The 22,111-nt window shown below is 36.2% G+C and overlaps 1 protein-coding gene across 9 annotated transcripts in view; it reads right to left on the reverse strand.

Moving 5' to 3' along the window:
• Nucleotides 1-7,255: 7,255 nt before the first annotated feature.
• Nucleotides 7,256-22,111, reverse strand: part of DGKI (diacylglycerol kinase iota) — a 470,612-nt gene continuing 455,756 nt past the window's right edge. For all 9 annotated transcript variants that reach the window (XM_063708791.1, XM_055347199.2, XM_031013291.3 and 6 more), the window contains one exon: nucleotides 7,256-21,587. In XM_063708791.1, the coding sequence (XP_063564861.1) occupies nucleotides 21,471-21,587 (117 nt within the window). In that variant the 3' untranslated portion in view covers nucleotides 7,256-21,470. The remainder of the gene's footprint in view (nucleotides 21,588-22,111) is intronic.

Here is a 22,111-nt window from a genome sequence, read left to right on the forward strand (position 1 = left end):
GCCATATGCTCAAAAGTGAATGGTGCTAGGTCATGGCAACTTTTGATTCTTGATTTTATGCATCTTTTCAACTACAGGGATTTGGATAATGATGACTTCAGTAACTAGAATATTACTGGTTAGCTACATTAAGTAAATAGTAAATTTGATAAAATATGTCATAAACTATTTTTTTAACCTCAAAGCTATATCATAAGAAAGGACATAGAATATAAAATAACTTTTAGTAATTTAACCTCAAAGCTATATCATAAGAAAGGACATAGAATATAAAATAACTTTTAGTACTTTAACCTCAAATTTGTGATTTTTTTTACCCCCCACAGTTAGAGGTTTTTCAGGCTGACATACCTGGGATTTAGAAACTCACAAATAACCCCTGTGGTCCCTCCTTCCCAAGAGTCTAAAGTAGCTCTCCATTAGGAGCCTGAAACTCCTTCAAGTCATTAAGTGATTGATTTTCTATCAAAACAGAAAGAAGGAGTGAGGAAGGAAGGAAGATAAACAGGGAAGAAAGGAGGGTAGAGGAGAGAGAAAGATAAAGGGAGAAGAAAAAACATAAGCTGGAATCTAAGTGCTCTGAAAAAAATGAGACTGCAGCTCCCTAAGTCATCATCAAGACTTGAAGCAGAACCCTTGAATCAGAGAATATTCAGATGAAATACTCTGTTTTAGGGAGAAGCTACTGATACAGTTGTTGCTTTGATGAGGAGAGAAAGTAGATGGAGCCATTATCCTACTGATATATTTTCAGTCTTTTCCCTCACCCTTTTCCTCTCAAAGACCTTATTATCAGCATATACTATATGCTCTGATGTGGATATAATCATGGATCTGATGGCTTTAGATGAACATTAGAAGAAAAAGTACAATAATGATAATAAATTAATTCATACTAACTTAGCATTTACTATGTTCCAGATGTTGTTCATCATGATCTACTTCCATGAAAGTGTTAGCGACCGCTAGAGTCAAAATAAAGCAGATACTGGCAGGAACGATTAGACTTAAATTCTATTTCTAGCTTAACTTTTCTGGACTCTAGTTTTTCTCTTTTGTTTTTGGTCTTTTAATTTTCAAAATGGGGACTTTCGCAATGCAGAATGAATTGACTGACTAACATAAACGAAGGGATCACAAGTAGTCAAGTATATTGGGCTGTCTCTTTTCAGACATTGAGAATCTGATTCAATTATCTGTTGCTATTATAAATCACCGAAAACTTGGTGGCTTTATAATTCGGTATTTATTTGTTCATGATTCTGCAGTTCGGACAGGGCTTGTCAGGGCAGTTCTACTCTGCTACATGCTAGGACTGGGATATTCAAGATGGCTTCTTCAACCACCTATCTGAAGATGCCATCACTAGAATGGCTGAAACAGATGCGGGCTGGCTGGGCATCTTTTCCTACATGTCTCCCCTTGTGGCTAGCTTGGGCTTTCTCATCATGGTGCTGGGTTATAAGAAGGCGCATACCCAAAGGACAGGCCCCAGTGACTAGCAAAAGGGACAAACCAAAGTCAGTGTGAGGGGACTATACAGGACATTAATATCAAGGGGCAGAATTCACTGGAGGCATAAAATAAGAGTCAACCAGAGACACCTGTTTGGGGTTTCTAGTTCAAACAATTTATATCACTGAGTACACTAAACCAGCTTATGACCCAGGCAACTACAGCCTGTTTAGTCCTTTGAAAATAAAAATTACAACAGAGCTAATAAATCTCTGAGAAATCCATTTTTCTTGAGTGGACTTCTTAAATCAAATGACTAGCACTACTGTGGAACACTCTGATGAAATTTAGTATTGTCCATTCAACCTTAACTCCCTACTTCTTTTTATACAAGATAAATAGAATGAAAGATATGAGTTGAGTTTGGTTTATGGTTAGAAGATTTCATTCTTTCAGTATAAGCATTCTCTTGACATCCTAAACAATCATTTCACATTTGGCGATTAAGTGTGTACTTTTTAACAGGGGCAACTGCCAAAGGAGTTGAGAATCTCACTCTTAATGGCCTCTGTTGGAGGAATGATGTTGTCATTGGCAGACAGAACAGCTGAAACCTCTCCCTACAGTCAGCCAACAGCTCACTGAGCCAACACAAGCTGCTGCCATTGATTTTTCTGTACAGGTAACTGAAAACTGCCATAAGAGCCTGTATTTCATACCCATCATCAGTGACAATGGAAAGGCCTTAGTCCATGTAAATATATTATAGTCTTCATTTAAAACTTCAGCTTGGCGCTAAGGAGGCATTTTTCTTTCTGTGGAAGTACAAGGAAACTAAATTCAGATGAGATGGGCCAAATGCAATTCCAGAGCTGAGATGAAAAGTTATGGATAGAGGAAATGTAAATTACAGATAGGTTTCCAGTACTGTGACAAGACAGGAACTGAAACTGAGCCCTATGGGATATCAGGAGTACCTACCGAATATCACTACAACTTGAATATTGTCAGAGGCTTTAATGTTATAAAACAATCTTCAAAAGTTTGGCTCTAGGCCATCTGAGTTTGGAAATCTGATGATTCTCAGAAGCATGAAGATAGTTTTAAAACAGGCAAATTTAGAATAAGAAAGCTATTCAGAGACTTGAAAACTAAATAGTCAATATGGGATGTGTGTCCCTGCATTTTGAAAGAGACAGCACAGTGGTTTCTTTTTAAAGCAATGAAGTCCACAGACTGACATAATATGAAACTAGGTTTAGGACAAGCTGACGTTTTTTTCTTCTATTTTCATTTCAAACTTTTGGGTATATTTATTCCACATTTTCTCTCAATGTAAGTTTTCAGGATTGTACCTTATTTATTACTGTCAAAATCTATACATCTTTCATTTTGAAGGCATTTTTACAAGATAGAGGGGAAAGAAAGGATTGAGGCAAACTGTAGGTTAGGATTTCATAGTCAGAATAAAAAGAATTAGGTAAACTGACTAAGACATCCAAGACAAAAGCATTCAGGCTCCTCTTCTTTCGCCCGTCCGCTTCCACAGCATAAAGAACAGTGCTCTAGAAATATCATAAGGCTTTCAGCAATGTAGTCATCTCCAGCATATTTCCACAGCTACAATTTATCAGACATTTACTATGAGCTCAGCATTGTTCTCAGTATTTTTCCGGCTAATATTTCATTTCATGTCCACAACAACTTCATTTGGTTGGTGTTATTGTTTTCTATATTCCAGATGAGGAAACTGAAGCTCAGAAAGAAAAAGGATGTTTCAAGACCAAGGTCACCCAGTTTGTAATAGCAGTGTAGGTCTGTCCAAACTGATTCAGAAAATGCCAAGCAGAAAAGAAACCCCGCTATCTAATTAGACTGATCAGAGAAGGGGAAACTCCTTTCCTCCTATCATTATCATATCCTCGATGTAGCTGTAACACGTAACAGTTATTAAGCATCTGTGTTCCGTGTAAATTCTGGTCCTTTCCATCTGTATGTAACAGAGCTCATTATTTTTAAGCCTTTGAAGTGACCGCCTATAGAATCAACGAACTAGCAACATGGGGCTGACTCTGGTGATCTCTGAAAATGAGCACACACAAAAAACTTCTCAAGGAGATTGCAGTCTACAAGGGCTGTGGGCTTTAACCCTTGTAGACTGTGGATATATTATTTTTTAATTTTGCATTTCTTAATACCAACCAATTATGAATGCTATGACAAATATCATCCAAACAATACACTTTGAGGGGTGGTATTAGTGGAGATTTCCAATGTGAGGTCCTTGAATATAGATAATTTTGAAGCTTTTCCCTTCTTTATAGTGAGTCGTCTATTAAAAGATCCCCTTCAAAGAATTCCACCACTTGAGAGAAGGGAGAGTTCCTGAGACAATTAATCTTACATTCTTATTGTGCACATAAGGCAATTTGGGTCCAAGCAAAGGAAGAAACATGTCCAGCCTCTCAGAAGCAGAGCTGGGATTGGAATTCAGGTCTCCTCTGGCTCAGTGTATTCTCTTTTACCAGAAATATCTGTTTCATTTATCTTAATAGTGCCTTTGGGTGGAATCCAAAGCATTTGAACATGGCATTATGATACAAGTTGCAGATGAGGAGTTCCTGGGCTTTGCAAAGCGTTTGAAAATGGCATTATGATACAAGTTGCAGATGAGGAGTCCCTGGGCTTTGGTAAAGTCCCCCTATCACTATCTGGCTGAGTAGTCCTGGGAAATGTTTTAATCTTTTTAAATCACAGTCTTCTCCTCTGTAAAATGAAGCTGTTCAACTGATTTTTATAATCATTTTGCTTCGTAACATGTGGCTCTTTGATTTTAATCTGTTATATTTGTGAGTTAACTTCTACTTTTCACAAAGCACATGGGCCCTCTTTTCCTTCATTAAAATTCTCTGGATTGCTAATAAAAATGATGTTGAAACCAGACAAACTCTAAGGACAAAATAGACATTTTCAGACATGTAAGAACTCAAAAAATTTATTTCCCTAGTGCCTAGTTTTAAGAAGTAATTTATGGCTATACTCCAGCAAATCAAGAAGCTAAGAAATATGTGAGTCAAGAAGTGATAAGAAAATCCTAGGGTGATAAGTATATAGCAAGTCTATGAAACAATTCATCAAAATTAGAACAAGCCAGTGCTTTCAGAAGAAAGAATGGAATCAACTCCAAAAATAAACAGGAAGCTAAATGATATTAGTTGCATGTTGAAAAAAATGTTTGCATATATGTGTTTTTTATCATTTAAAAAGAACAAAGAGACAATAACAAACACCCAGAGGAAAAAAGTCATAAAAACATTATCAAAGAGTTCAAATATAAAGCAAACTAAAATGTGGTATAACTTAGAGCAATTAAAAAATGTAAGAGAAATTATTTGACGTGGAAGATAGGAACATTGCATGTCCTTTGCATTGGGGTCATGGCCTTTAAATATTTCAGAAAAAAAGATGCAATCTTAGCACACTACTTAGCTCTGCAGCATATATTATTAGCATGCCATGCTAATGAAATTTCATGTTCTTGATTTTCAACTCAGCATTTCCTCATTTTCTCTTCTCCCTTCTGCACAGTTTCTATTAATTATATTATTTGTTACAGTTGTAAAATTTTAATCTATTTGGCAGCAATATTAAAAGTTCTACATGTCATCACTTTCTTTAATTTTTTTTTGTTGTTGTTGATGGAGTTTCACTGTTGTTGCCCAGGATGGAGGGCAGTGGTGCAAACTTGGCTCACTGCAACCTACACCACCTGGGTTCAAGTGATTCTCCTGCCTAAGCCTCCCGAGTAGCTGGGATTACAGGCGCCCACCACCACGCCCGGCTAATTTTTGTATTTTTAGTAGAGACGGGTTTTCATCATCTTGGCCAGGCTGCTCTCCAACTCCTGACCTCAGGTGATCCACCCGCCTTGGCCTCCCAAAGTACTGGGATTACAGGTGTGAGCCACTGCGCCCAGCCCTACTTTTTTTTAACTCTAAGAGTCACATAAAACCTTTGTAGTGATTGCTTCTGTGAACGGAGAGTCAGGAGGAAATGTGACGCAGAAATTGTAATGACTGCTTAATAAGTAAAAGTCTGTGAGTGCTTGCAGATTGTAGGGCTGTAAATGAAGTAGCACAAAAGGAATTAAATAATGAGGAAACAAACAGGAGTAAGCCGGCATCACATAATATCAAAGTAGGGAGAAGTGAGTATGTGCAAGGCTTCATTCATAGGTTTCTCTTCCCTCTTTCTTTTTTTTTCTGAGTCTTTACCAACAATATTTTGAATTATACTGATCTTAAAATCAGATTTTTTTTTACTAGAAGTAGGCTAACACTTTTAAATGGTCTACTGAACCATTTCATTTGCATTTCTTTGTTTTAGGGCAGTGGTTCTCAAACTTCAGAGTGCATCAGAATCACCTGGAAGACCTGTTACAACACAGATTGCTGGGGCTCACTTCCAGAGTATCTAATTCAGCAGGTCTAGAATAGGACCAGAGAATCTACATTTCTAATAATTCCCAGAAGATGCTGATACTGCTGGTCCCAGGAACTCATTTTAAAATCTCTGACCTAGGGAATGCCTGGGTGGCTTAATCATATTCTGCTAAATGGAAGTTTCTGGATGATTCCCGTCTCTAAAAGACTGGGCTACATTAACCTAAAATAAACCAGTTTAAAATTTAAATCCTAATATGACTCTGACATTTGAAAGAGAAAAATTCTTCAAGCTTCAAGTTTCCATAGCCCTTCAGTAACTGTTGGGCAGTCAGGTTTCATGGAGAGATCCAATAGCACTGAGTACAGTTGATGACCTTTCATATTTGGTTGCATTTCTCTGTGTGTGTGTGTGTGCGAGTGCATGTACGTATGCGCCCATATGGGTATATACTTATAGATACATGAACATAAATAATATATAAATGTGTATGTGCACACATACACTATATAAATACACATTTGTTTTTGCTGATCTATTCATTCCTTTGCAACTTAAAAAGCTCAAGACTTTGTAAAAATGTGATCTAAATATTCTTGAGAAGAAAATATGAGAAAAGTCATTATTCTACCTAAATAATTTTTACTTCCTTTTGGAAGCTTTAGAAACTTTAGCTAAGGACATACACTTTTTAATTTTAGGTGGGGGCCCTAAAATTACTGTTCTTTCTCTAAGCACCCACAATCTGGAGTTTGGGTCTGCATTTTGGGAGAGGTAATTTATTGCATATTTTACATTCTCAAGTCATTTCCCTAACAGAATCCTTAAAGATATCTGAATCAGACTTTCTGTATGATTTTTGAGGATAATAGTGCATCACTGATTTCAAATCCTGAGCATATGGATACAAAGGAAAATCTCACGAAGCATGAATTTTGCTATAATCCAAGAAAAATCATTAACTATATGAAGATCCATTTAAAGAGAAACATTCTTCTTCTCATAAGAGTTTTTTAAAGATGATTTTGTCCTTTGATTTTGATCCTAGAATTAAACTTTGCATGAGTTATTTTTAAATGAAGAAACAGATCCCAAACTTCTCTGCACTCTTAATAAATGGACAGTTATATTTATTTTCTGGTATTTAAGTTTAGAAATGTGATGGCCAGGTGTTCTTCTCAAATCTGAGTTGCATGATGGTTTGATGAGGGATAACACTTATTCCTTATTTGAACTTTGCTGCTCGCTTGTATGAGGGTTGAAAACCTGTTCTAGGATTGCTGTTAAGGCAGACTGTGGTTTACAAACTTACCAAGAAAACATTTTTCTGTTTCATAAACCAAAGCCATCTCTAATGTGGGTAATGACAATAAATTTATTGTATTTTAATACAAAGTCTATTGATTTTTTTAAAACAAGTTTATGGAGGTACAATTGACATTCAAAAAATCTGCACATAATAAAGGGTAAAATTAATTAGTTTGCATATATTTATAACCCATGAAACTATCAAAATTAACATAATGAGTAATAACAACTTAATTTCAATAGTATTCAAACACTCTACTTCTATCATCTGTGTCCTTCTCCCTTTATATTGTTATTGTCACATATTACATATTTATACATTGTGTGGTCATTACAGATCCATAATTATTGTTTTATGCATTTGCCTTTTAAATCATATAGGAAAAAAAAGAGGAGTTATAAACCCAAAGTACAATGATATTAGCTTTTGTACTTATCTATGTATTTACTTTTACTAGTGTTCTTTGTTTCTTCATACAGCTTGGAATTACTGTTGGTTGTTCTTGAATTTCAGCCTGCAGGACTGCCTTTAGGATTTCTTGTAGGGTAAGTGTACTGGTAACAAAACCTCTTAGCTTTTGTGCATCTGGTACTGTCTTAATATCTCCCTCATTCTTAAAGGATACAGTAATTTTGCCAGATATAAATTTCTTGGTTGACAGGCTTTTGGTTGTTGTTTCCCCAGCACTTTATCATCCTGCTGCCTTCCGGACTCCATGATTTCTGATGAGAAATCAGCTGTTAATCTCATTAAAGATCCTTTGTATATGACAAGTCATTTTTGTTGTTGTTGTTTTCAAGACTGTCTACACAATTTGACTACAATATGTCTTGGTGTCAATCTCTTTGAGTCCATCTTGCTTGATGTTTGTTGAGCTATTTTGATGTATATGTCCATGTCTTTCATCAAATTTGAGGAGTTTTGAGCCATTACATCTTCAAATATATTTTTCTGCTCTTTTCTCTCCCTCTATTCTCCTTCTGGGACTCCCATGATGCAAATTTTGGTAAGTTTGATGCCATCTCACTGGTTCCTCAGATTTTGTTCATTTTTCTCTTTCTGTTGCTCAGACTGGATAACTTCCATTGTCTCATCTTCAAGTTTTCTGATTATTTCCTCTGCCTTCCTGCCAAAATATTCCATTGCACCCCTCTAGTGAAATTTTCATTTCAGCTATTGTGCTTTTCTGCTTCAGAATTTCTACTTGGTTCCTTTTTAAAATTTATTTTTCTTTATTGACATTCCCTAATTGTTCATACACTGTTCTGACAATTTCCTTTACTTCTTTTGTTGATGGTTTTCTTTAGTCATTCAGCATATTTAAGACAGCTGACATCTATCACTAATAAATTTTAATATCTGAACTTCCTCAGGGATAGTGTCAAATTCTTTTTTTCCCTGTGAATAATCCACATTTTCTTATTTTTTTAAATTTATCATTTTCTCTTCTTTTTAAGGCTAATTAAGTGAAGAAGTGAAAGTTTGTTTCTTTTTATGCTTTTTGATTTTATTGTTGTTGCAAACTGGACATTTTCAGTAATGTAAAGTGGTAACTCTGGAAATCAGATTTTCCTCATCCTCAGAAGCTATCTTTTTGCTTGTTGCAAGCTGTATTAATCTGTTTGTATGATGAACTTTCCAAACTATTTTTGCAAAGTCTGTATTCCTTAGGGTGTGGTAACTGAAGTCCCATTGTCCTTTGTCTCTGCAATCAGCCTGTGGTCTGAAAGAGGTTCCTGCATATCCCAAATTTCAGTAGGCTCTCTCTTCCTCAATCACTCCCCCAGTTGCTGGGTCTGATTAGGTCCCAGAGTTCTGGAATAGCTGATTCTTGTCATTTGTCCCCCAGGTTACAGGTTGTTTCAGTAGAGAAATGAAACCCTGGAGGATTCCACTTGGCCATTTTCCATGAAGACACATTCCATCAGTCAGTGTTTTTTTTAACAACCTTTGCACTGATGGCTGGATTTTTCTTGGGAACGGTCCCTTAATCAATGGGACCTCTCAGCTTCTCCACTTGCAGAGCTATAGGATGTATCTTCAACTTATCATGGTCTACCTTCAAGTAATATTATGCCACTTCATGAATAGTATAAGAATCTTACAGTTACATACTTCTATTTCTCCCCTCCATTCTTTTATGCTACTATTGTCATATATTTTACTTTAAAATTCCACATATCATCAATATTTTGTTTTAAAAGTCATTTATTAAAAATATAAGAAAATATATGTTTATATTTATTCAAATACTTTTAATATTCATTGCTCCTCATTCCTTTATGTAGATATGTGTTTTCATATGGTAACAGTTTTCTTCTGTCTGAAGGACTTTCATTAACATTTCTTATAGTTCAGGTCTATAGTTCAGGTCTGCGCCTGCCACCACGCCTGGCTAAACTCTTTCAGCTTTTATATATCTATAAAGGTTTTTATTTCCCATTTATTTTTATGATAGTTTTGTTGCTAAAGAATTATAGCTTTATAGCATTTTTTTCTTTTAGTACCTTAAAGATGTGCTCCGTTTTCTTTTTGCTTTCATTATTTGTGATAAGGAATCTACTGGTATTCTTATTTTTATTTATGTGTTTTTTTCTTTGGTTTTTAATAAGATTTTTTTTTGCAGTGGTTTTGGCCGATTACAGGGTATTTTTATCTAGTTTTCTTCATGTTTCTTGTGTTTTGAGTTAAGCTTATTGAATTTGTATAGTTTTTTTTTAAAGTAAAAGTGCTAAAATTCCTAGAAATTATTTTTTCGAATTGTTTTTATATCCTCCCTCTCTCTTCTTTCCTTTTAGGACTCTCATTACTTGTATATTAAAATAATTGAAGTTGTCCCGCATTCTACTAATGCATTTTTTTCATAGTTAAAAACCCTTTCCTTTCCCATGTTTCATTTTGGATATTTTCTATTGGTACATCTTTGTTTACTGATCTTTTCTTCTGTAGCGTCCAAATCTGCTCTTAATCTTTAGCAGTGTATTTTAAATCTCAGATAATGTAATTATGTCTAGAAACTTCATTTGGGTCTCTTTTATATTTTTCATGTCTTTAACTCTGAACATCTGGAATATAAATAACTATTTGAATATTTTGGAAATGCTAACATCTATGTCAATTCTGGGTTAGTTTCAGATGGCTAATTTTTTCCTTTTGTCATATTTTCCTGCTTCTTTGGATGCATGTACATTGGATGTCAAATGTTGTGAATGTTTCTTTTTGCATGCTAGGTGAATTTATATTCCTCTATATCCTTGGGCTTTGTTTAGAGATAAGATTCAATTATTTGGAAACAATTTTGTCTTTTCAGCTCTTGCTTTTATGATTAGGCAGTCTTAGGGCAACATTTAGTCTATGGTTAATTATTCCTCATAGGTGAGTCAAGACCCAATTCAGTGCCTCACGAATAATGAGGTTTTCCAGTGTGACGAGTGGTAACAGGCACGATTCTCAGTCCTTTGTGAGCACTGGACACTGTCCCTTAGATCATTTTGGATGGCTCTTTCTCCAGTCTCAAGTAGTTTCTTCAGATACGTAAACTGCTCAGTACTTTATTGAATACTTAAGAGGAAGTAGCTGCAGATTTGTGGGATTACTTTTCTGTATGGTTCTCCCCTCTGTGATACTCATCTCTTATAAGCTCTAGCTGCCTCTATTTCCCAAACTTTCAGCACTGTCTCAACTCAGGAACTTCTTAGGAATTCCTAAATTAGCACTCCCTGAATCACTATCTGGAAACTCTCTGAAGTCTATAAAATGAAGAGATCAAAGGGCTTATATCATTTGCTTTCCATCTCTCAGGAATCACTGCCTTTTTTGCCCCCCCCCCCCCAAGGTCCTGTGTCTTAACAATCATTGTTTTATATATACATGTTTTAGGTGTTTTTAAAAAAAATCTGGTGGGAGGGCGAATCTGGCCTGTTAGTCAATTTTGGAAGCAGAAGTCTTAATTTTTTTTTCTAATTCCTACCTTATCAGGGACCCCATTTAGTCTCTGCCTGCTCTAATAGTCAACTCTTTCTTTACCTCCTGATTTTGAAAGTCTAACTTAACTATAGTTAAAAATAGCATTCACACCAACTACTTATAGGATCCAGAAAAAATAAACAAATGAACTACATTTCTTCATTTTTATTCTGTACATTTCCACACAATTCACAATACAGAAAAAGTGTTCAAAAAGTAACTGTAACTAGTCAATTTCTTTTTCAGAGATTAGTTCAGTCTCCCAAATTAACTCCATTGAAAATCTCTGTAGAGCAACACAGTGATCAAGATACTTTATATAAATAGGAAATGCAAGAAAATTAGGGAAAAATACTTTATGACTTTGTTACAAAAAACTTCATTCTTCCCTTTCCCATCCCACCCCTCACCCCCCCCCCCCACCCACCCTCCCTCCACTTCGTATTATCTGAATCCTCCTTTACCTGGAAATAAAACTTTAATCTTTCTACTGCCACAGCTGCTACTTGTTTATGGATTCCACCTGCCAGCTGGCAGCTTTGCAAAAGCATGGCTCTGGGATGTGGTAGGGCAGAATCAGAAATCATGAAAAAGCCCTTTATAATGTGACTGCAACTCTTCATACAGATGTAGCCTTTGCGAGTGGAATACCCACAGCCAAGGGTACCCTGGATGCCTGGGAACGTTTTCCCACTCAGAAATCAAATTAAATCAAATATATTCATTCTTTTAGAACCGAGATTGTCCTCTATTCCTTAGTTTTTCACAAGAATGGTTTTCCTCACTTTCAATCAGTGGTGGTCTGTATAATATTCAGATTCATGGTTGCCCACTTAACTATTGGTAATTTTAAAAAACAGCCAAGCTAACCTTTGCTGAGACTATTTTGGCCCCTAACTTTTCAAAGATGTGTTTTGCAAAATATTCTGTTGTGTTAGAATATTTTGTTTATGAGAGTTCTAAATCTCCTTCCCCAGGATGGCAAGAATCCAAATTTTCCCAACTTATAATCAGTAAGTCAGGGAGAGCATCAAAGTTCTACTTGCATTGGAAATTATGCTTGTATGTAATTAGAGTCTCAATCCAACCAATGATGGGTGGGGAGAGTGGCGAATAAAAATTCTTTGATCTCCAGAAGATCAGGAGATCAGGAGCCATTTGGTTGCATATAGAAGGTACAATAAATATCAAGGCTAGATGGTATCTTAAAAGTGATAAATCTCACCAACACCTATAAATTTGAAATTACCTATAAATTTGAAACAAAAAATAGGGTAAACTGACAGGACTATCCTATCTGTATGTGTGTGTTTTATAAGTAAAGAGTAAAGACAATTTGTAAACATATATCTATCATTTTTAAGAGGAAAATGTATATTTAAACCCAAAATAACAAGGTCACAGTCTCTGAATTTTTAAGTGAATATATTTAGATTTGTGGAAAAAAAAACCCTAAATATTCCTTATTTTTTTCAAACTTTATCAGGGACCAGAACAAGTTTGTGGACAGGCATAATGTATTATAAGAGGTTGGACAAACTCCTTCCAAAAACCACCTCATCCTTTGGAAAGCTCCATTAAAAAGTTCTTCTATTAGCTGACCTTACTTCCCCCAAGTTCCACACACAATCTAATTCTTCCATGCTGCATAAACTGAAATTTTCACAACTAATACCCCTTGAAGCCACTTTGAACAAATTTAATCTTTCTGTATGTTTCCTGAGTTTGATTTTCAATATCTGCTAACACTATCAGTTGTTTGAGATTACCATGAGAATTTGTGTTACTACCAGAGTCTTCTTATTGCACTACTTTTGAGAATCTTTTTTCCTTTCCTCATAACTCTGCCCCTTTTTTATGCCCCCAAACCAGAGGCAAGAAGTAGAACAAGAAGGAAGGTGGAGTAGAAGCAGGTCTTTTCTACAAGACTCTGGATATGGATTCATTTCTTAAAATTATCTCAAGTGACTTCCTCCCTCACCCAGTCAACCTGAAGTCTAGGAACTCAAGCTGTATTACAGAATTAAGGGATGATGGGCAATTAAAACTGTAATCCACCTAGACAGAAATATGACAGAAACATTAGTCTACTGATATGGGGTTAAGTCTTGTTTCATGACAAAAAGTTATAGAAAGTGCCTCCATGCCTCTGTATTAGCAGAGGACATAGAATTTCACACCCTCTTCTCCAGTCCTGACTCTACATCCCAAACAACAAATGGGTAGTAAGTAGCGGAAAGAACACTAAATCCTTTGTTTTCACTTTGACTCCTGAATCTGTGACCTTTTTGCTTTAGTAGAAACATATCATTTTTAGGAGATTTGGGAATTGGCTAACAACTGGCAAAATTGCTAGCCAATTCCCAAATCTCCTAAAAAAGCTATGTTTCTACTAAAGCATAGGTGTGTTTGTGTAAGCAAGGAAACTTTTTAGGGTCATGAAATCCCTGCTGCTAAATGATTTGGGATATATTTGCAATGATGGAAGCTTTTTTAAAAAATGCCTTCATTGCTATCTAGTTGGCAGGAACCTGGGGAAAAAAAATAGGCTCAAATTGAGTTCTGTTCCAGTCTAAAATTATAGACATTTAAACCAAGAAAATCTCACAGAGTTTTTCTAGTCCAAGATCTCTCACAATTAAAGATATGCCTTTGATCTCTGAGTTAGTTGTTCAATCTTCACTTAACTACTAGAAGAAACAGTGATAACAACTTCACTGTTTTTCAGAAAGCCCAAACTGTTTTTCTGGATGCAATGTTTAGGAAAAATAAATCCTTATAAGTAATAAAGCTAACTCCTTTTCATGTGTTATTGCTCTTTTCTTTCCTTATTTTATTCTACAAATCATCTTCCCTGCAGAATTTGAAACTAAGAGTCCTACTTAACCTAACTCCTCTACATATTCTTATTCCTAATCCAATTTTGTCTTCTTTCCAGATCAAACATCCTCCTTCTACATATTCACCAATCTGCCCATAAATGTCCCTTGTAAAGTATGAGATTCTGAACTGAAGGAAATTTCAAGCCTGTTTGTTTTTCTCTACTTTAAATATGCCAGAATTTCCCATAGGTGTATTAAACCTCTATGTATATGACTATGTATTATCATAACACTTAGCTTGCATACCCACCCATAAACTTAGAGCAATAGAGTCTTGGATGTCAGGGCCATTTTTAACATTTTTTGTTGCAGCATTCCGAAATTATATCCTCCTAATAGTGACTTCCAAGGAAGAAAAATAGGACTAACATTTTTTAAATGCTGAGAATCACAAACAGGTTAAAGAAGCCATTAACGCTCACTGTTAATTTCTTCTCTTGAAATCCACCCTGGTATGCAAACATTAGACTTTTCTTTGCTTGAACTATGTACAAGCTGACAAGCCCCTCTCCGACAGCAAAAACTCTGACTTTTTGATTTCACATTCTCCCTTATTTCTAACTCATTCTTTCCGTGGAAACTTAGGTAAACATTTTTTTTTTCATGGAGGCATCTTCTATATTATGGACATCTGAACAATTGATATAAAACATCCTTGAAGGCAATGATGGAAAATGACTTACTTAGAAAACATGTTAATATGTAATTTCTAAAGACCCAGTTCTGGCTGCAGCACTATCCTTTGCTATATGAATCTGCACAGGCTGAATTCACTGCTCTGAGATTCAGTGCATTCATCTAAAATGTATTCTATGCATTATTCACCTCGTTGGAGTTGTTTTGAACCCCAACTGAAGCTCAAACATGTCAATACATCATAACGCTAAAGCACTTTTTAATTCTTGAAACTGTTCTTAACAAACAGTATAGATTTGAGTTGTTTATACTGTCATAGAGTGAAAACTATATGTGTGTTTCACTAAAGGTCTGAGGGAAAAGATAATTTCAGTATTTCCCACTATCAAAGCCTCCCATTTCAGAAGGCATTTGGCTGAAAATATTGAAATTTCAAAAGTTGGGTGAAAATTTGGATCACTATTTTCTTATTTCCATGGGTAGGACCTCCCTTGTGGTTGCCACGCTGGTGGCAGAAGCCAGAGTTTTCCATGATTGCCTTTCATGTACATTTACTTGGCTCCCAAATACCTTACAGGCAGAATTTTCTTCTGTGGTTATACTAGATTACACTTAACTCTTAGAATATCAAACCACAGCACTTTTTTATATTGGATGGACAGTAAGACAGATTTGTAGTAGAATTTTACTTGACAATGACTAAGAATACTGATCAAAATTTATAAGCTTCCAGAAGTATTTTTAATTAAATTACACCTTTTAGTATGTTTTCCTTTGACTAGCTCTTAAATTCATGCTTAGTTTAAAATTTTTTAAATGATAACTAACGGCCATTCCCCTAGATATTTTTAAAATTCTCAGTTATAAAGCAAAGTTTAACAAATCAAAAATCAAGATTTTCATGAGTTTTTAAAATAAAATCCTGCCATTCAACAAAGCCATTAAAAAATATCTTTTGAAGAATCACAGCATCTAATTTTAGCCCCCTCAAATCACATATTCCTAATCACAACACCCCTCAGAGTGGTCAGGTATCCTCTGTTTAAATGCTAACAGAGGCTGAAAGTTTATAACTGTGATATCCACTCCACTATTACATACTATTTATACTTCATCTTCTTTATATTTAGTCAAAACCCACTGAAAACTCTGCTTATTTTTCCTAGTTCTATCCTGAGAGCTAGAATAAATCAGTCTTAGCTTTCATTTTAATAGTGTTTCTAAGTCTTGTTTTAAAATCTTAGTTTCAGATACATTTTTAGAAATCTACTATGACTCCAGTAAAATGGAAATGCAAAATATTATTCTCTTCCTACTTATGTTTTCATTGAACTAAAACATTGCTGGCTAATGAGTGGCTGGTACAATAAAGCCTTGGTTGAATTTCCAGCCCATGCTGGACACCCTGGGGTTCTCCTGCACTGCACTTACCACACTGGAATTTGTCTTTTCTTCTAGATGCCAGCTTCATGAAATCAAGAGTTTTGTCTATTACATTCATTGTTATATCCCTAGTATGATGCCTGCCTCAGAATGACAAATATTTTTCAAATAATGATTCAATACATGCACTTATGATTGATTCATGGACATATGATTACATGCATAACTGAATACATATGTAAATAGACTCTGGAGTCTATGCATTATGAAGATACCATTCAATTTTCACGTTTCTATTTTAAAATCCATGCTACAAGAGCCTAAGAATTATTTTTTTCTGCTTTCTTTCTGGGACCTGGTCAGTAAATCTCAGTGTCCTGGGAGAGGAGGTTGTCCAAGGGCATGACTCTTTTCTTGGTTCTTATTTTCAGGTTTCTCATTAAGCTGTGAGGAGACAGTGTAAAACCAAAGATGGCCCTCAGCAGTGTAAAATCTATAACCTAGTCCTCCAGGTGCCGTCAAAGAGGCATGTGGCTTACACTGTTGAATGAGGAAGCAGCAGCCGTGATTGTGTACCCTCATGGGACTAAGACAGATATTTGCTAAACCTGATAGATTTTCAGAATCATGCTTGCCATAATTCTAGAAGATGATCAAGGTCAGTGGACATCCATGTGTCCTTTGAGTAAAAGGTATACTTGTCCCAGAGGGTAATTTCATTTTGATGTATTTTGAGCATAATATCTGGGGAAGATTTTTGCAGCTGTGTGACAAAATTATTGACAGTAGTAGGCAGAAAGTTCAGGGACAGGACTGCTGCATGGCCCAAAACTTAGAGAGACAAGAGATGAAGGATGACTGGGGACACAGAAAAGGGTAGGGTCCAAGTCGATCTGACAGACCTGGCAGAGAAGGGCCTGTAGGACTTCTAATCAGCTGAGTATGAGATTCAGAGTGAAAGGAGTTGAGAGATTCAAAGCTGGTTCAATTAAGATGCAGGCAGAAGCCATTTTATATGAAATAAGTGTTAAAGATTAATCAGAAAGCTAATTTATTAGATGTTTTTCTACTTCTTTTCCTAAAATGAATATAATTCATTTAAATAGAGCAATTAGTAGTTTTATTCGATGGTTATGATGAGCCATTTTATCAAAGTCCCATTTTTAAATAGCATAATTGAATAAAATATCATGCTGTTCTCAGTGATTTCATTAGCTACTCCTTCTGGAAGGAAGACAAGCTGCTCAGACCCCATACTACACTGAAGTTACACCTTCCCGGCAGTAGCCTGCCCTCATTAAATATCACTAGGCAACCTACTGAGTGTTAGTGTTACAAGCAGCCTTGTAAAGTGGTGTAAGCATCACAGAGGAAAGAACTCTCCTTTACTTGAAATACAAACATAGCATAGATAAGTCTTGGGGCTATGGTAGGTTTCATGCTTCATGGAAGGCAACATAAACAATTACAGGAACTCTTGGTCATGAATTTTATGACACAGGTAATAGAAAATGCCAAGTGCAATTGTAGTAATGCCATGACAGATCTAAGCCTAGCAATGGTGGAAACAAAAAAATAAATGGAAATTCTCTGTTTAACCTGTCTTTGCCTACTGGTGTTCACTACACATATACAAATGATCAGCATGCTTTTAAAATGTTTGCCCTTTTCTAAACCTATGCAATATACATGAATATAGTATACATACTTGCATGTGTATATAAATGTCTATATATGTGTGTAAATGTATATGCGTATATACATACATACTTGCGCATGAACGGATGGAGTATTTCTGACATCACATACAAGCAACAGTGTTCATCAGTGTTAACAGTATTTATTTTTGGGAAGTGGGACACAACACCAGAACGAAGGGATGCCTTGACTGTGGATGTGATACTCATCTGTGGTATTAAAACATTTTATAAAAAGCATGTGCCATTTTTATAACTAAAAAAAACCCCTAAATATTATTAATAAAATTGACATGTAATAAAATAAAGATGCTGTGTCATTTTTTAAAGCCATGAATATTATAAGGGGTCTAGTAAATAAATAAATTTCAGAAATTCGTTAGGCAAAGGGACTCTCACTAGGTCCAGATGAAAATGAAGTGATGTTGAGTAGCTCCCAGCACAGGCAGATCTGCCAAAGCAGCCATTCTGAAAGGATAAGGAGCAACAGGTATGTACGGCTCTCCATCAGTCATTACTAATTTCCATCACTGTGCATTTGCCAGCTAAATTATGTTTCAAAACTTGCACTGGTTTTTGGTTATCACACCTACAGAGGAAACATAAACTCTGAAAGCAAAATTCCTCGTCATGGTATTTATTCCATTCTTGGCTTACTAATCTTCTCTCTTATTCTTTATGAAGTCCATGAATACGATAAAGCACAGTTTAACTGTGTTCTATTTTGTTAAATGCACAATATTAAAATATAAGCTTGCAAAAATGACTACCTTTCAGGTTACAGAATGTTGTCTTTTAATAACTCTTCATTTTCCATTCCTCTATCAACCTCATCTAAAAATGGAATCTCAAAGCAGTCAGTGCCATGATACAAAGAAACAAACACAGAGGAGTCAGCCAAGCTAGCTGCCTCTTCAGTGCTGTCTCAGTAGGCTTTGTAGAAATGATATTTCTATAGGTACATATTTTTATGTCTGTTAAAGTTATGTGGCTCTTCAGACCAGGACTAGATCACTTGCTTTCCTGATGGCCTAATAGTAGGGACACAATATACTTAAGCTGAGATGGAAACTACTAGACCATAAGGCCTTAGCTCTTTCCAAAGCCCAGGACCAATTTTTAAAACATGCTACAGGAGGTGGTTTAATGTTGAAGCCATTAAACATGTGGTTATTCTGCTCACTTTATTTTGGAAATCCCAAGTCCTAGTGGTACTTGCTTTTTTCAAAGCAATATATCAAATATTGGTCTCCATGAATAACACAGGACTCTAATGCCTTTTTTTTTTTTTTTTGGTTTGAAACAATTTCCAAATGCATCAGGAATCTTATAGTACCAACTCATCATTTTTCATAACACAGATTTATGTCTTCAATTGGAGCTCTTTAGAAATTGGCCCATAGCCACCTGTACCCTAAATTGTCTCTGGGCTACTTGGAAGTATTTAGAGAAATGTGAGATGGTAGTTGATGAAAACAGAGTTCTTCATCCCAACAGTAACAGCTAGGTAACTGACTGCTTGGCCAAACATTTGACTCAATCCAGGGAATGGAAGATGCCATTCAAAGCCAGATTCCAGTTTGTGTTAAGGATTATATTTCTGTCATCACATTTCCTTGACAGTCCCACCAACTAAAAATCCCCCAGCAAAAGCCCAGTGATTAAATTCTGCTGAAGCATATTTTTCCAGCTTCTGGAAACAATCTGCTGCAGTGTCTCCTGTAATATCCAAAGGATAGATCCATTTCTGAGGCTGATATATGGAAGTAGATTACTCACAACCCAATCCATCCTCCCACCAACAATTTGATTTTGAAATGACTATGGAAAGACTGTGGTAATAAAATCCCCATCCACTGAAAGGCTGTTCCTGTTTAATATAGCACGTCATAGCCGCACTTTCAAAACGATGATACGTTACCGAAATGTGACTCAGATAAGCAAAATGTCACCATTAGACTTTTAAATTAAATGTAGAGACACTATCATTCATGGTCATATGTAGAAACATTAGGGAAGCACTATGCTGTGTCCAAGGACAAAATGAAAATAAGCTCAGGAGACGTCAGATTTCGCCAAAAGCAAAATCCTTGGACACCCACTTTTATTTTTGACTTGCCCCCAAGTCAAGTAGATATTTGGACAGAAAGACAGACATTTTCTTCTGATATTTTAGGGATCACAGAGTCCCTAAGAGAGGTACCTGTAAGTACCATTCGATCCATGGCAGGTTAAGATGTTATAATTCTAACTATCTGACAGACATTTCTGGCTAGATTCCAATGGTGGTTTGCACTAAGGACTTTCTGAAAAGGGAAAAATAAAGTAGATAAAATAATATATTAGACTACCCCATACATAGAAAATGGGGTTATCAAGTACGACCTTTGGACCTGACAAATAATAGTTGAAGCATCCTTCTGAACGATCCGGGCATCCCATAAATCTGGCAGTGGAACTCATACAACAAGCCTTTGTTCTTGGGTCAAGGATTACTTGGAGTAATGAAAACCAAAAACCTAAAAGAAAGACCTAAAATGCGGCTCCTCTCACCACTGTATCCAACAGTCTATAGTTATTAGCCTCTGTGCAACATTCCAATGACTGTTTCCTACTTCAGTGACATATGTTGACATATGTTGCTACTTTTGCTTTTGCTGTTTTTTTTTTTTCCAAGTCAATTAGGGTGCTTTCTATTATCATTCAACAAAGTTTAGAAGTAAACATTGTTAGAGTGCTCCATTTCCTGTAACCACAGTTCCCACACAGGATTATTTGCTCTGCAATTTAAACAGCACTTAAAATTGAGTGGTTCTGCAAACTAGCTGTGGGCCTCTGTTTAATCCTTTGCTCATCTTCTATTGCAGCAAAAGGCAAAGATGGCTACACATAGGCAGTACGGAGCTGTACAGACAGCCCAAGCTGAACCAGTCCTGCATGGCTATTGGCTACAGCCCAGTAGCCTGGGCTGACCCCTGGGTTACCTCTCTGAGGTACCTCCAAGCACAGACATCTCCCATGCCACCTCACCATTCCTCAGAGATATAGCACACAAGTTGACATTATCCATGTGGCACTTCCCAGCTCCTATATAATGAAACGGAGGGTTGGCGGGTGAGGGGGACATGCAGAGAGAGTCACTAAATAGTCTTGATATATTTAGTCTTAGAAATGGAAGTGGTTTTACAGTTATATTTCTGCAGGACATTCAGAAGGTTTTAGAAGGCCTTCAGACAATCTTGTGGTCTTCCAAGACTGAATGTAAAGAGAAGAGATAATATATTTTTTTAAGTTGATGGGTAGTTACAGTAGAATTGTATGGTACAGGGAAAAAAACCAATGCATAGGGGGAGGATGGAGCAGTGCCATTTATACGAACATCCTTTGAATCTTTAAAATAAATTATACAGGTGAACACAGAAGTTCATGCTACTTGCTGGAAGCAATAAGGATCAAATTTTGTGGAACTCGTACTGTATTCCACAAATCTCCAGGTATCCTGCCTCCTTCTCAATGGGCTATCATGTTCTGTTGTACATCTTGGTAGCCCTTAAAAGCTAGTGGCATGGTCTCAGGTAGATTCTTGCAGGAGAGAGACAGATATATGAATTCCATCAGCTTCTTCCAGGGGAGCTGCCCAATTGCAGGGAGGGCAGATGTGATACGCTTGCTCATGTCCTCTTTGCCCGAATACCAGGGTCAAACAGCAGTTTCCAGGTCCTCATGGCCAATGACCTTATAGTTCTGACGGCTTTCTAGGTAAGCAGCCAAGTCTGGGTCCCCAGCCTGCTGTGCTCTTTCTTGAGGTGTCTTACCCTATACGAAAATAGTGAGAAAAAAAGAGAGAGAGAGAGAGAGATAGACACAAGCGCTAGTTGTGAAATACAAAAACAAAAAAACAAAACAAAACAAAACAAAAATCGCAGAAACAGAACTACCCAAGGATACTTGCTAGTAAGGATCCTTTCACATTTGGTGTTTTAGAGTTTACAAGACACTTTCAAATCTATTGTCTTATATGAGCATTAAATTGAACATGTGCGATTGGTAAATGAAAGGGAAAGAGTTTATCACTTTTGACGGGTGGGGTTTATACTAGGGAAACAGAAGTTCGCAGAGGTTAACAGTATACAGAAGGAAACAGTGGGGTAAAGCGAGTTTTGAAACCCAGAGCCTTTCTGGAAGATGGGGAGGTAGAAATTACTGAATTTAAAAAATAGGGAGGCAAGCATTTAGATTTCTAGTTTAGGACTCTTTCTATTATTCTAAACTTGGGAAATCAACATACAGAAACTAAAAGGAAGGGATAGTCATAAAAAAATTGAAAGGTTTTCTTTATT

Source organism: Gorilla gorilla, chromosome 6 (assembly GCF_029281585.2).
Source record: "Gorilla gorilla gorilla isolate KB3781 chromosome 6, NHGRI_mGorGor1-v2.1_pri, whole genome shotgun sequence".
Classification (NCBI taxonomy): domain Eukaryota; kingdom Metazoa; phylum Chordata; class Mammalia; order Primates; family Hominidae; genus Gorilla; species Gorilla gorilla.